The following is a 12,507-nucleotide window of genomic DNA, read 5'->3' on the forward strand; positions in this document are numbered from 1 at the left end:
CCAGTGGACGTGTTTGCCATTTGGAATGAAAACTTCACCGGCAATTTTTCAAAGGATCCTAAGTGGAATTTTGAGAAAATATAGGTTATCCGACTTTGCTGTAAATTATATTGATGATATTTTGATATTTTCAAGGTCCTTCGAAGAACATATTCAGCATATTGCAAAAGTTCTAGAGGCAATAATAAGCGAGGGGTTTAAACTCAAGTTTACGAAATGCAGGTTTGCAGAAAAGTTTGTGAAGTATTTGGGTCACATTATTGGATGCAACACGGTTAAGCCGTTGAAAGATAATTTGACAGCGATAAAGAGTTTTCCTACGCCGAAGAATGAGAAAAATATCAGACAATTCTTGGGAAAAGTGAATTTTTATCATGAATATATCCCAAGGATTACTACAATTTTGGAGCCGTTACATAGCCTTTTGAGGAAGGATAAACCTTTTGTATGGTCGGATGCATGTGAAAGAACATTTGAAGAGGTAAAAAATTTACTGTGTTCTCAGCCGGAGCTAGAGATTTTTGACCAGGAGTTACCTATAATTATTTATTCCGATGCGAGTCTGGAAGGGATCGGTGCGGTATTGAAACAAAAGCAACGTAATGGTGAGGAGAAGACAGTGGCGTATTTTTCAAAAAAGCTAAACGAGGCCCAAAAGAAGAAAAAAGCAGTGTTTCTAGAGTGTTTAGCTATAAAGGAGGCTATTGCTTTTTGGCAATATTGGCTCTTGGGAAAGCCGTTTACAGTTGTTACGGATCACAAGCCGCTAGAGAACTTAAATATTAAATCAAGAATCGATGAAGAGTTAGGTGATTTAACATACTATATATCCCAATTTGATGTAAAAATCAAGTATTCCCCAGGAAAAGATGATTTGGAAGCCGACTGTTTAAGTAGAAATCCAGTTTTGGAGTCGTCTAAGAAGGAAGAAGAAATATTAAAACTAGTTAATTTAATGGAACTCAAGGATATAATAGAAGATCAAAATGAAAATACGGAGTTATATAAAGAGAGGAAAAAAATAAAGAAAAACAATATATTTTACAAAACAATAAAAGGTAAAGAAAAGATTATCCTATCAGAAGCATTCAGCAAAAAGTTAATTAAGAGAGTGCATGAAAATATGTGCCATATAGCTGTAAAGCAATTGCAATTGAAAATATGCCCCACGTATACGGCAAAAAATCTAACTAACAATATTAAAAAATATGTAAAGAATGTAGAATATGTATTCAGAACAAGTCAAGAGGTCAAAAAAAATCGGATTATTGTCTCAGTTGGATCCTCCCTCGAGACCGTTTGAGATAGTTTCAATTGATACAATTGGAGGTTTTGGTGGGTCGCGGTCGACAAAAAAATATTTACATTTATTGGTTGACCATTTTTCAAGGTACGCGTACATTTTAACGTCGAAAAGTCAATGTGCGACGGATTTTATAAAATTAATAGAAAAGGTACCAGAGGTGAAGGAAATTAAAATGGTTCTTGCTGATCAGTATCCCGGGATAAACTCGAAAGAGTTTAAACAGTATCCGGTGAGAAACGGAATTCCAATTGTGTTCACAGCGGTGAATTCTGCTTTTTCAAATGGGTTAAATGAAAGGCTTAAGGGCTTATATATACCTTAAATTTTCAAAATATTAATTTTTTTTTATTTCCTTGTTTTATAGGAAATTTTCTCTTCTTTTTAATGCTTCATTCGGAAATTCGAAATTCAAATTGACTCAAAAGATACATTCGATTTTCTGAATAAATCCAATGCATAAATTTTTAACGAAATTCATTTTTCTCGGCAAATCGATTATTTGATGTTTCTGCCCATCTTTATATCCCATTTTAGGACATTCAAACTTTCCCTAACTAATTGATAATCATCCCATTGTGTCACTTATCATTGTCAGGCGTCTCAGTCCGGCGGCTGACTCCAGCGCCATCTCGTGCTCACCATAGAATACATAATTGTAAACACTGAATTTCATGTACTACACAGTAAACTCTATGTGATTTAGCAGAAGAGGATCACAAGTTCAATAAAGCTGAAGTCATTGTGTGTTAGTATATTGTTTAGTTGTACAGTAAAAGTTGTTAAAAGGGGTCCAAGTGTAAAATTTATCAAAAAGTGAATACACAGTGAGATTATGTACAATTCTAAAAGTGTGTTCTCAAAGTAAAATCTCAATTAAAGTGCAATGAAGTTTTGTTGTTAAAAATAGCGAACAGTTCCAAGTGCGAAATTGATCAAAAAGTGAATACACAGTGAGATAGTGTACAATTCTTATGCAAAGATTATGTACAATACAATTTACTGTGTGTTCTCAAAGTAAATTCTCAAATAAAGTTCAACATTTTTCAAATAACATGTGTGATTGTTCTATTTTATTAGTTCTAATTCTAATCATAATAGTTATTTCATCAAGTCTTCTTTGAGTTGAGCCTATCTTTTTGTTGTATATTGCCACATGAGTCAATCCGGCTTTGAAATATAATTTCAGTCTCAGTGGCATATACTTGTAATTTTATCAATTAGGCTTCTGAATATAATGAATACTACAGTCAATTATGGATTATGCGACATGGCTCTATGGTGACTTGGCAATATAGAACAAAATCAAAATTGAATGTTCTCTTAGCCTAGAATAATTATTAGGAGTGATAAAGTTTATTATAGTGATTCAATAAGAATATTTGCAAGATTTTCTTCAATCGCTTATCCTGGAGAGTTGTGTTTTTGCTAAAAATGGCCCTGTTCTCGTAAGATTCCAGAAGAACCGTTTGAACTTCAGGGTCCAGGTTGCAGGGACTTGTTCAGCACATGTTTGGGTATAGCCGCTACTACAGGGAGGATGTTTGGACCTCTGTAGGTCTTTCTGTAAGCCGACTACCACAAAAATTGTGAAAAAATGGATAAATAATTATTAAAAAAGTTGTTTTAATGAATAAAAATATAGTTAAATCTAATTAACAATCTTGCCTGTAGTAGCGGCTATAAAAATGGCTCTGACAAACAAAATAAAATGACCCTGGGGTCTCAAAATTAATTTTACCACTTGGAATTCTACGGGCCAGGAGGGTATGATTAATTTTGGGAATTCTGACTTGCCTAGTACATCTAAGCTGTATTCAAGTTAATTTGGGGTATGTCAGGGTGATTTCTGGTTGAAAAAAGGGTTGGAAAAAGGAGAATTTTTCCATTTCACCAGATTTAATTTTTACTTATATTTTCATGTATTTTAAAATTATGTGATTTTAAGGTATATACTAGTGGCAACGCAGTTGCTAAAGCTGAGCGAAACTCGATGTAGCACATATTTTATATATATTTATATAAATTTTTTTTGTCAATAAATCACAATTAAAATATAAGCAGCTGTTGGGTACTCATACTGCATACTGCATACGCGTGCAGATCGAGTGAAATCGTATCGCAATACCGCGTTGTCGCGTGTCGGAAACATATTCGATACATGTCTACATATCTTCTAATCGAGAAGTTCACGTTTGGAAATGGAATCAAAGTACTGACTGTCGTTCCAATGCAACGTGCAATTTCAATGCAACTCGCCGTACATATTGTGTAACGAAACTCACATGACTTTTCAATGTGTCGATTAATTATTGCAGAGTTCAGATTGAATGGCGAATCTTGCGACTTATAATTTGGAGACGGAAGGTAATTCAAGCGAACAAGACAGATTACCATAAGATAAAATATTGAAATATTAGATGAACATAAGAACACCATTTAACTGTGATTGCTTGTATTTTATTTATTGCATATTATATTTAATCTGAACTGATTTAAGCATTTTGTTAAATTAATTACAATATGTATACATGTAAATATAATTGATTCATTATACACGGTACGCAATACATAGATGACAACGGATTTTACAATACACAAATCAAACACATTAACGTGGTATTATAACGCACTTATTGAGGCATTATTACATCAAATACCCACAAATTGCATTTTACGTACAAAATGCGAATTATGCACTACATAACAACATAATTTATTTATATTTACACAATAGTATATAAATACGATTTAACAAATGTAAAAAAACATAATAAATAAACAATACATCGAACAACAATTATACATTTCCTACATATCTCAACCTGGAGCTTTCGTCCACTACGGCCTCGTAGTGATTTCCCATAAGGTGCCAGTCCCTTGAAGAACGCGCAAATATATTTCGCATTGACACGAACGTTCCCCACTGAAAGTAAAAAGCATACAGTTCACTATGTTATTAATTACACTATAAAATAGCTTTATAAATTATAATTAATTTACCTTAATGACTCTCGCACATCTGCGTGCTAAGTCTTGTGACGTCTTGCACCGTATGCGCAAACCCGCATTGTTTTCCACATCGAACGCGAACGTTCGACAAAGTTCCCCATCGACTTCCTGCTCTTCCAATGGCGATATACACACCACTCTGCCTCGAAAACTGGAAAATATTCTGCAAACGAAACAGAATGTTTATTATTTAAGTAATAAATTGTCAACACCGGAACGTGTTTGATTATTTGACCAAGGCTACAATTGTTTCGCATATTATTCTAAGCACGACGCGTATCACCACCGACGTTAACAGCGTAGTAAACATTGTCCATACATAAACACTATTACATATAAGAAAATTGATCTCACGCGGCATTCACATTAGTCGCGTAGACATGAAAAAATTCCTTAACGTGTTACAACACATTATATGATAATAAATACTTACCTCATAATTACACGGTCGCGGAAACGGCGTCCTCGTTCCATTATCGAACCTTTTTATACTGATCGACTAACACCGATCTAATGCGTATTATTAGCTGTAGGATAATCAAAAAAACAAAAATCGAATATACAATCGCGTTTACAACGAACGCAGCTTTACTGCACACAAAATATGTATAACACAATAAAACACGAAAAACTTGTAACACGTACACACGCCTATTGAGCTTACAATTGTAACTATGGTATACACATGTAAACGCTACTACGAGTATTACACTTTCGGATATCGAAGACAAATGAACCGAAACGCGCCTTGCGCGTACATACCAAGCTACAAATGTCTACACATCAATTAATAGTATGAAACAATGGTCCCACAACGCTCTTATTATGTGTTTACACATTTCAAAAGATCCAGTGGGGATTGAAATATATATAAGAACGTGATACCGCGCGCTATCGTCCCTTAATCAATTGTACGTGCTCGCATTCTTTTGGTCATCTGTTACGCGTATCGAATAGAAAATTATTCATCGTTCCTACGCAAATTGCGTACGAATTTGACTCGACTCTACGTTGTATATTTTGCGTACATGCGTGTGACATGGTGCATGTGGTATTTTGTATACGTACACACATACAATTTGACACACAATTGCGCACGTGTAGATCTTGTAGCGCTGTACTTGCGAGTAACGTCTCTCCAGTACCTGTTCCAGGCAGTAAAAATGTATTTGTATGTACTTAAGCTGCATTTTTTTTTCCGGACTAACTGTAAATCATACACACTTTCGTGAACATCATAGGATTATTTTTTTTACATACACTTGCACATATATACTTTGTGTAGGTGTGCATGTTTTGTGCGTGCATCAATGCGCGCTGGTATAGAGTCTCGAGTCGAGATGCAACGAGTCTTGAAGGTTGTACATAGTAGTAATGAGGGGATATCCGCGCCACAGCAGCATAAATAAATAAAATTAATTTTACAGAAACATTAACCCGTACTTCACGTACTTTCACTGCGCACAACACACGAACGGCACAATCAGGACGACGTTTAATAACCGACACTTCACGTTATACAAAACGCGTACGAAATTTTCGCATAAACCCACGTACAATAATATCACGGAATACTAACTTTAACCGGCTTACACCTCATAAGCGCATGCCAATCGATACTACGACCGAAATCAGTCGTGACGCTGGAACGCAACACACATCGCTACATCAATACGGTAGAAAATATTACCGACATAATAACAGAGGCATCGCACGAACCTCGCTACATCTATTCTACATATTCATGTACCGATATATAATACATACTACAACACAATTACGACACTCAATCTTGCACATATACTTATCACATACGGGATACGTCACCCCAAACCGACATAGACTCGAACGCGCGTCGAATCGCGCAGCTTCGAACTCGCCAAAACAACACCTATATAATAACAAAAATTATATAAACATGTACGACACGTTTTCCACTCAGCTTTCGGTGGGTGTCGCAACATTATCCGAAAAATAACATTTACATAGGGCGAATCACGTGATAATATTCAGAAACGATTAATGGAAAAATTATAAATAGTCCAGACCAGAAGACAAGGAAAATTTCTACCGGTATATACAGCGTCCTAAATACCATTTTTCCAATTTTATCGAGATACGGCAAGAAAACAATGGCACCCTTGCTTTTACGTAGATTTTGATTAAGGCAGGACCAAAAAAACCACGTCGTCCCTTCTTCGCTTTACTGCATCGCGACAACTTGAAAATCAACGAAAAGAACATAAATAAATGTATAAATAAACACATAACAAATAAAATACAAAACGAGTCATATACATTACACGAAACACAATTTTACCATATCACGACGAAACCCTCTGTGCACAAGACACAGCATCGCATATAAAATCGCGTTTACCATCCAAAACACATGGAATACCAATGAATGTATACACCTTGTTCGATAAGGTCATACACCGTCCACATAACGTACACATATGTTAGTACGCTTTGAGAAGCCAAGTGCGCAGTATATAATTACGTAACACAGCCGCATTATTACATTAAAACTTAAAAATAAAATTACTGTAACATCAAGTGACCGTGACAGTGCAAATTAATATAAGTATTATCATTCCCCCAGGTAAGTCTATCATTATATCGTTATGCTTTTAAAACTATTCCCAATCATAAAAAAATTGCAAATCTACTTTCGCCAATTGCAAGTCCTTTCGCATTTTCTCAGTATTTTTCGGCACTCACCCTTCTTCATCATCAAGCGCGAATGCCATACACCAAACAGGCACACGTATATCAGATTTTGTTATTTTTTCAGGCACACGCACACTATTAACACACCCACACACATACGCACGAACGATGCATACACGATCGCATTAATCGGATTAACGCGTTAACACTCCTGTACTGTTACGAGTATCGCGATAGAAAACAATGTCGCAGTATGTCGTGTTCTTATAACTAAATAATGAAACAAAATTAGTCGTTTCAAAAAATCGGAGTCAGAGTTGCTCGTCGCGAGCACTACCAAGCGTGAGCTATTGTAATCATAATAAGAATTTACACGCTAATGAGATAATATCATATCTGCATGCCTCTGCCGCAGATTTCGACACAATTCAATATATTTATATATACTTCTGTATTCATATTTTGAATTGCTTTTTCATTATTGCCACACATCAATAAGTACATCCGACAAAGTATATGCACCGATCGCAGTAACGATATATCGAGTCCCTACACAGCATACAAATTCGCAGGGGCGCACGCGCAATACCAGGCCACGCGCGAGTATAATAATATTCAAAATATCATTTCACGCTCAAGAGTATTCACGTTTACACACACATAAAACATAAACACGCACACAGCCACGCGCACACGCACATTCACACAGCCTATGTGCGTATATATATATTAGTCCCCGCTCCATTCACAGGCACTCTCGCACGCTGCCCTCACCTCTATACATACACATACCCAAAACTTATAAGTATAGGTACGCGTATATATTGACGTCCTTGCAAACATACAAACGCTGCGCTTCATATATTATCATACATTATAATACACGGAAATACAGCTAAAAGTAACGCCGCGAAAACAGTCGCACAAAAATATTCCCGCACGCGCCGTCTTACACACGTACACTTCCATCTTTTCAGTACGGTCCAGACAAATTATATCGAACCCAATGATGCTTTCGAGAAAAATCTGCAACAGGACCAAACCATAAGAGATCCGTTGGTTTCATCGAGTACAACACAAAAAAAAAAACCTCAAACCCTTCATATAACATTTTTATATTACACATAAATAAGTTGCAACGTTATGCCACCAATTCCACAATTAATCAAAACTTACCTTTACGAATACGAGTAGCAGTTATATAATTATTCCTCAATTTCAGATAACATGCCACGTACGAAGCGCCAATCACATCGTTCCCGCAGCTTGTCCATACGCCGAGCTGTATCACTCTATCGCAACCGCGACGCTAGCAATACTAACGGATTAACAACGTTCAACCATTTTCCATTCGTTATGAATGCTACTATAATAAACGCCGGTAAACGCTTCGACGAAAAAAATTCCAACTTATCATGGAGGAAATGCGGTAACTGTAAGCGTACGTTCCCAGGATTGACCTTAAAACAAGGATTATGCAACTTTTGCTCGAAACCAGGCGAAATTAAAAAATTTACAAAAGAGAATAATATGGATCCAGGACCTATACCAACGGAATTAGCAAATTTAACACTAATAGAACAACTTCTAATTGCTCAAGTGCATCCTATAATTTCTCTTTATAGAATTAAAGGAGCTCAGTATGCCTATTCGGGTAACGTCATCAATTTTCAACAAAATATACACGAATATATACGTGAATTACCAATCCACCCAAGCAAGTTACCACTAACAATTGTTTTTAAAAAAGATATGAAAGTAGGCAACGCATTATTTCGCGTAAGAGCTAGTAAGGTATATAACGCCATACAATGGCTCATAAAAAATAATATTTACTACAAGTCATCTATCATATCACACGAAAATTTACGTGCCTTACCGACAGATGACGATATATCGCACCTACTCCCCAATTTGACAATCGACAACGACACAATCACCGAATTAACACCACCGACAAACGACGAATCACCTCTTAACGAAGATTTAACAAATACTTACATATTCAGAGCAGAACCATTGGATCAACAACGTATTATAAATGAAGAATTAGAATTAAATTACCCATCATTGTCATCAACTCCCATCAACGAATTTACAAGCGAAGGATATATCGCAAGAGCTTTCCCCACGTTATTCCCTACTGGTAACGGCGACTTTTTACAGAATCGTACCATCAGCGTTACATTTTCCCAATACATACAATATTTAATGGAGTACGAAGACGGAAGATTTGCCAAANTCAAAATCTACGTAAAAGCAAGGGTGCCATTGTTTTCTTGCCGTATCTCGATAAAATTGGAAAAATGGTATTTAGGACGCTGTATATACCGGTGGAAATTTTCCTTGTCTTCTGGTCTGGACTATTTATAATTTTTCCATTAATCGTTTCTGAATATTACCACGTGATTCGCCCTATGTAAATGTTAATTTTCGGATAATGTTGCGACACCCACCGAAAGCTGAGTGGAAAACGTGTCGTACATGTTTATATAATTTTTGTTATTATATAGGTGTTGTTTTGGCGAGTTTGAAGCTGCGCGATTCGACGCGCGTTCGAGTCTATGTCGGTTTGGGGTGACGTATCCCGTATGTGATAAGTATATGTGCAAGATTGAGTGTCGTAATTGTGTTGTAGTATGTATTATATATCGGTACATGAATATGTAGAATAGATGTAGCGAGGTTCGTGCGATGCCTCTGTTATTATGTCGGTAATATTTTCTACCGTATTGGTGTAGCGATGTGTGTTGCGTTCCAGCGTCCCGACTGATTTCGGTCGTAGTATCGATTGGCATGCGCTTATGAGGTGTTAGCCGGTTAAAGTTAGTATTCCGTGATATTATTGTACGTGGGTTTATGCGAAAATTTCGTACGCGTTTTGTATAACGTGAAGTGTCGGTTATTAAACGTCGTCCTGATTGTGCCGTTCGTGTGTTGTGCGCAGTGAAATTGAACGAGTTGTTAAAATTCGGAATATTTAAATAAATTAAAATGGGGAAAACTGGCAAACGATCCCGTGACGATGATGGCAAAATTGAGGAGTACTTGCCTCTTAAAAAAGCTAAGCGCGCCGATAAGACCGAAATAATGCGAAGCAGTGATATATCGAGTGTTATCAAAGGGTAAGTTTAGTTGATCATAGTATAATGTAAATAATAGTTGAATTCGCGAAATATTGATTGGTGTGTTCGATTTTTTTTTATTTTCTATTTTTTGCTTATTTTTTGTTTTATTTTTTTGTTTTTTTTTTGTGTGTTTATATGCAGGTGGAAATTTGAAGGTCAAGTGATAACAGTGTCCGCATTGCGCGAGAGTACGACGTCGTACAAAAAAGGGACGAAGATATTTACGTTTGATATTGCTGATGAGGGTGGTCTGATAAAATGTGCGTGCTTCGGTAAAACAGCTGAGATATTATGTAATAAAATTAATGTGAGTATTTCATGTTCGTTCCATTATGGGGCAATATACATTCGATTCTTGTACATTTACAGCGTCAAACACACGCACATACGTATACATTGAATCCGGGCGCGCGCGCACACACACTCATGTATATACGTGAATATGGCTTTGCTGGAAATTAAATCGACCCGTGCACGCTAGACCGCGCTTATGCTCTCTTCTTGTTTTTCTCTCTTTCACTCTTTTCGCATTGCTCTGCGGCTGCAGCGTGCGCGCATATTATATTGCAAAGCGAGAGCGTCCCTCTATGTCTCTCTCTGTATCTCTCTCTCTCTCTTCTCTCTCTCTGTCGTTGGAGCCATACGTACATCGTACGGAGCATATCTATACGTAAGTAATGTGCCGGTGCTTTTTCGACGCAGATAGAAATAGAGGCTATAGAATTTGTTGGTCTGTTACATTTTGTTTTTAATTGAGTTACGCGCACGTTTTTTGGGGCGTCTCAGCAGGTCTAGCGCGGGATCCGAGCTTTTGAAGCTTTTTTGCGTGACCGCTTATACATACGTATACCAATAGTGCCGGGTTGCATTATACGAGTGTATATATATGTTTGGCTTTTATAATAAGAGCTTGAGCGTCTCGAACATACGTTGCACACGGGTCTTTGATGTAGCTTTTCACGTATAACGAACCACAAATAGCTATTATTCATTATTGACTAATGTATTGTATGTATTACAATTAAGTGAAATTTATTTATTTATTTATTTATTTTTATTTTTTTTTTTGGAAATTTTTTTTGATTATAGGTTGGCAAAGTCCTTCAATTGTCCAATATTGGTGTCAAGCTGACTAATACATTATATAGTACTACCGATAACGAGTATGAAGTGGAAATAAACTGTGGTACTATTATAAAGGAGATTGATTTGGAAGATGGTGAGAAGTTGAATATCTCGGTGAAGAGTACCTTTACGCAATTTAGTGACATTGATGATGTCAATATCAATAAGGCGATAAGTGAGTATGATTTGTTAAGTTGTAAAGTTAAAGTATGTGACGTTATTATGTTATGTACGTATTTGCTGTAACGATTGCAGATGTCATTGGTATTGTCAAGAATGTAACTGGGCCGAAAGAAATGGTCGCAAAGGATGGACGATCATTGATTAAAAATACAGTAACGCTTATGGATGGTATGCGAAACAAGGTAAAAGTGATTTGTTGATACTCTATAATTTTATGTATTAATTTTTATTTTTGTTGTTGATAGATTGTTGTCACTTCGTGGGGAACTATCGCCGAAAGTTTAAATGTATCTGTCAACGATGTCGTATCGATGAAGGGAGTAGGCATTCACGTATACGATGGGGTGCGTTCGTTGAAACTCTATAGCTCCTCAGTCGTTATAGTCGGTGAAGATGTAGAGGAGGCACATAGGTAAACATTAATATTGAATAACGAAATAATTGTTGTACTATAACGATACTTTATTATTTGTGATTTCAGATTGAAAGAAGTACTGGATGGAATGTCTAAAAAGTGTTAATTGTAAATCATATGATGTATAATGTGTTATATTTGTGAAATTGTATGATGGAGTCTGATATTGTAGTTGTTTGGTTTTGAATTTGTTGGTATGTAATTTATACAGAAAACGGAATAATTGTATTCTGTAATTTGCAGTTGTTGTTTGTTTTAGTTGTATGTATTTGAGTACTCGTTTAAATATTTATTTGTTTTTTCTTCTCTGTTTGTTTGTGATATTGCGTGAGCTGACAAACGTTTACAATGTTACTATCGATAATATAATGTAATGAATATGTAATTGCATAAATGTAAAGTTATATTGCATACTTGCTTTGTTGGCTTCGTTCAAGTAAAGTGCAGAAGATTGTATTATGGAGGAAGCTGCGTTGTAATTTGTGATGGAAATGAATGATTTAGACATCAGCGTTTAATTATTTGTTCCACGTATATGTTTATAAATTATTTGAGTACATACAGTGTCAACCGATATATTATATCGCTAAACGTAGTGAACTGGTTTTGAAGAATTGTTAATAAAATAATATTTGATATATTATTATTATTATTATTATTTATTTATT

The 12,507-nt window shown here is 35.9% G+C and overlaps 1 protein-coding gene across 1 annotated transcript; it reads left to right on the top strand.

The window, feature by feature from the left end:
• The first annotated feature begins 8,518 nt into the window (after nt 1-8,518).
• On the top strand, nt 8,519-12,479 carry LOC106656550 (replication protein A 70 kDa DNA-binding subunit-like). Its single transcript, XM_023457617.1, has 7 exons — nt 8,519-8,642; nt 8,874-9,253; nt 10,151-10,423; nt 11,206-11,416; nt 11,497-11,606; nt 11,670-11,836; nt 11,906-12,479. The coding sequence occupies exons 1-7, from the start codon at nt 8,519-8,521 to the stop codon at nt 11,943-11,945; spliced, it is 1,305 nt and encodes a 434-aa protein (XP_023313385.1). The 3' UTR covers nt 11,946-12,479.
• Nucleotides 12,480-12,507: the final 28 nt, after the last annotated feature.

The sequence above is a fragment of the Trichogramma pretiosum genome, unplaced genomic scaffold (genome assembly GCF_000599845.2).
Source record: "Trichogramma pretiosum strain Unisexual culture from Peru unplaced genomic scaffold, Tpre_2.0 scaffold191, whole genome shotgun sequence".
Taxonomy (NCBI): domain Eukaryota; kingdom Metazoa; phylum Arthropoda; class Insecta; order Hymenoptera; family Trichogrammatidae; genus Trichogramma; species Trichogramma pretiosum.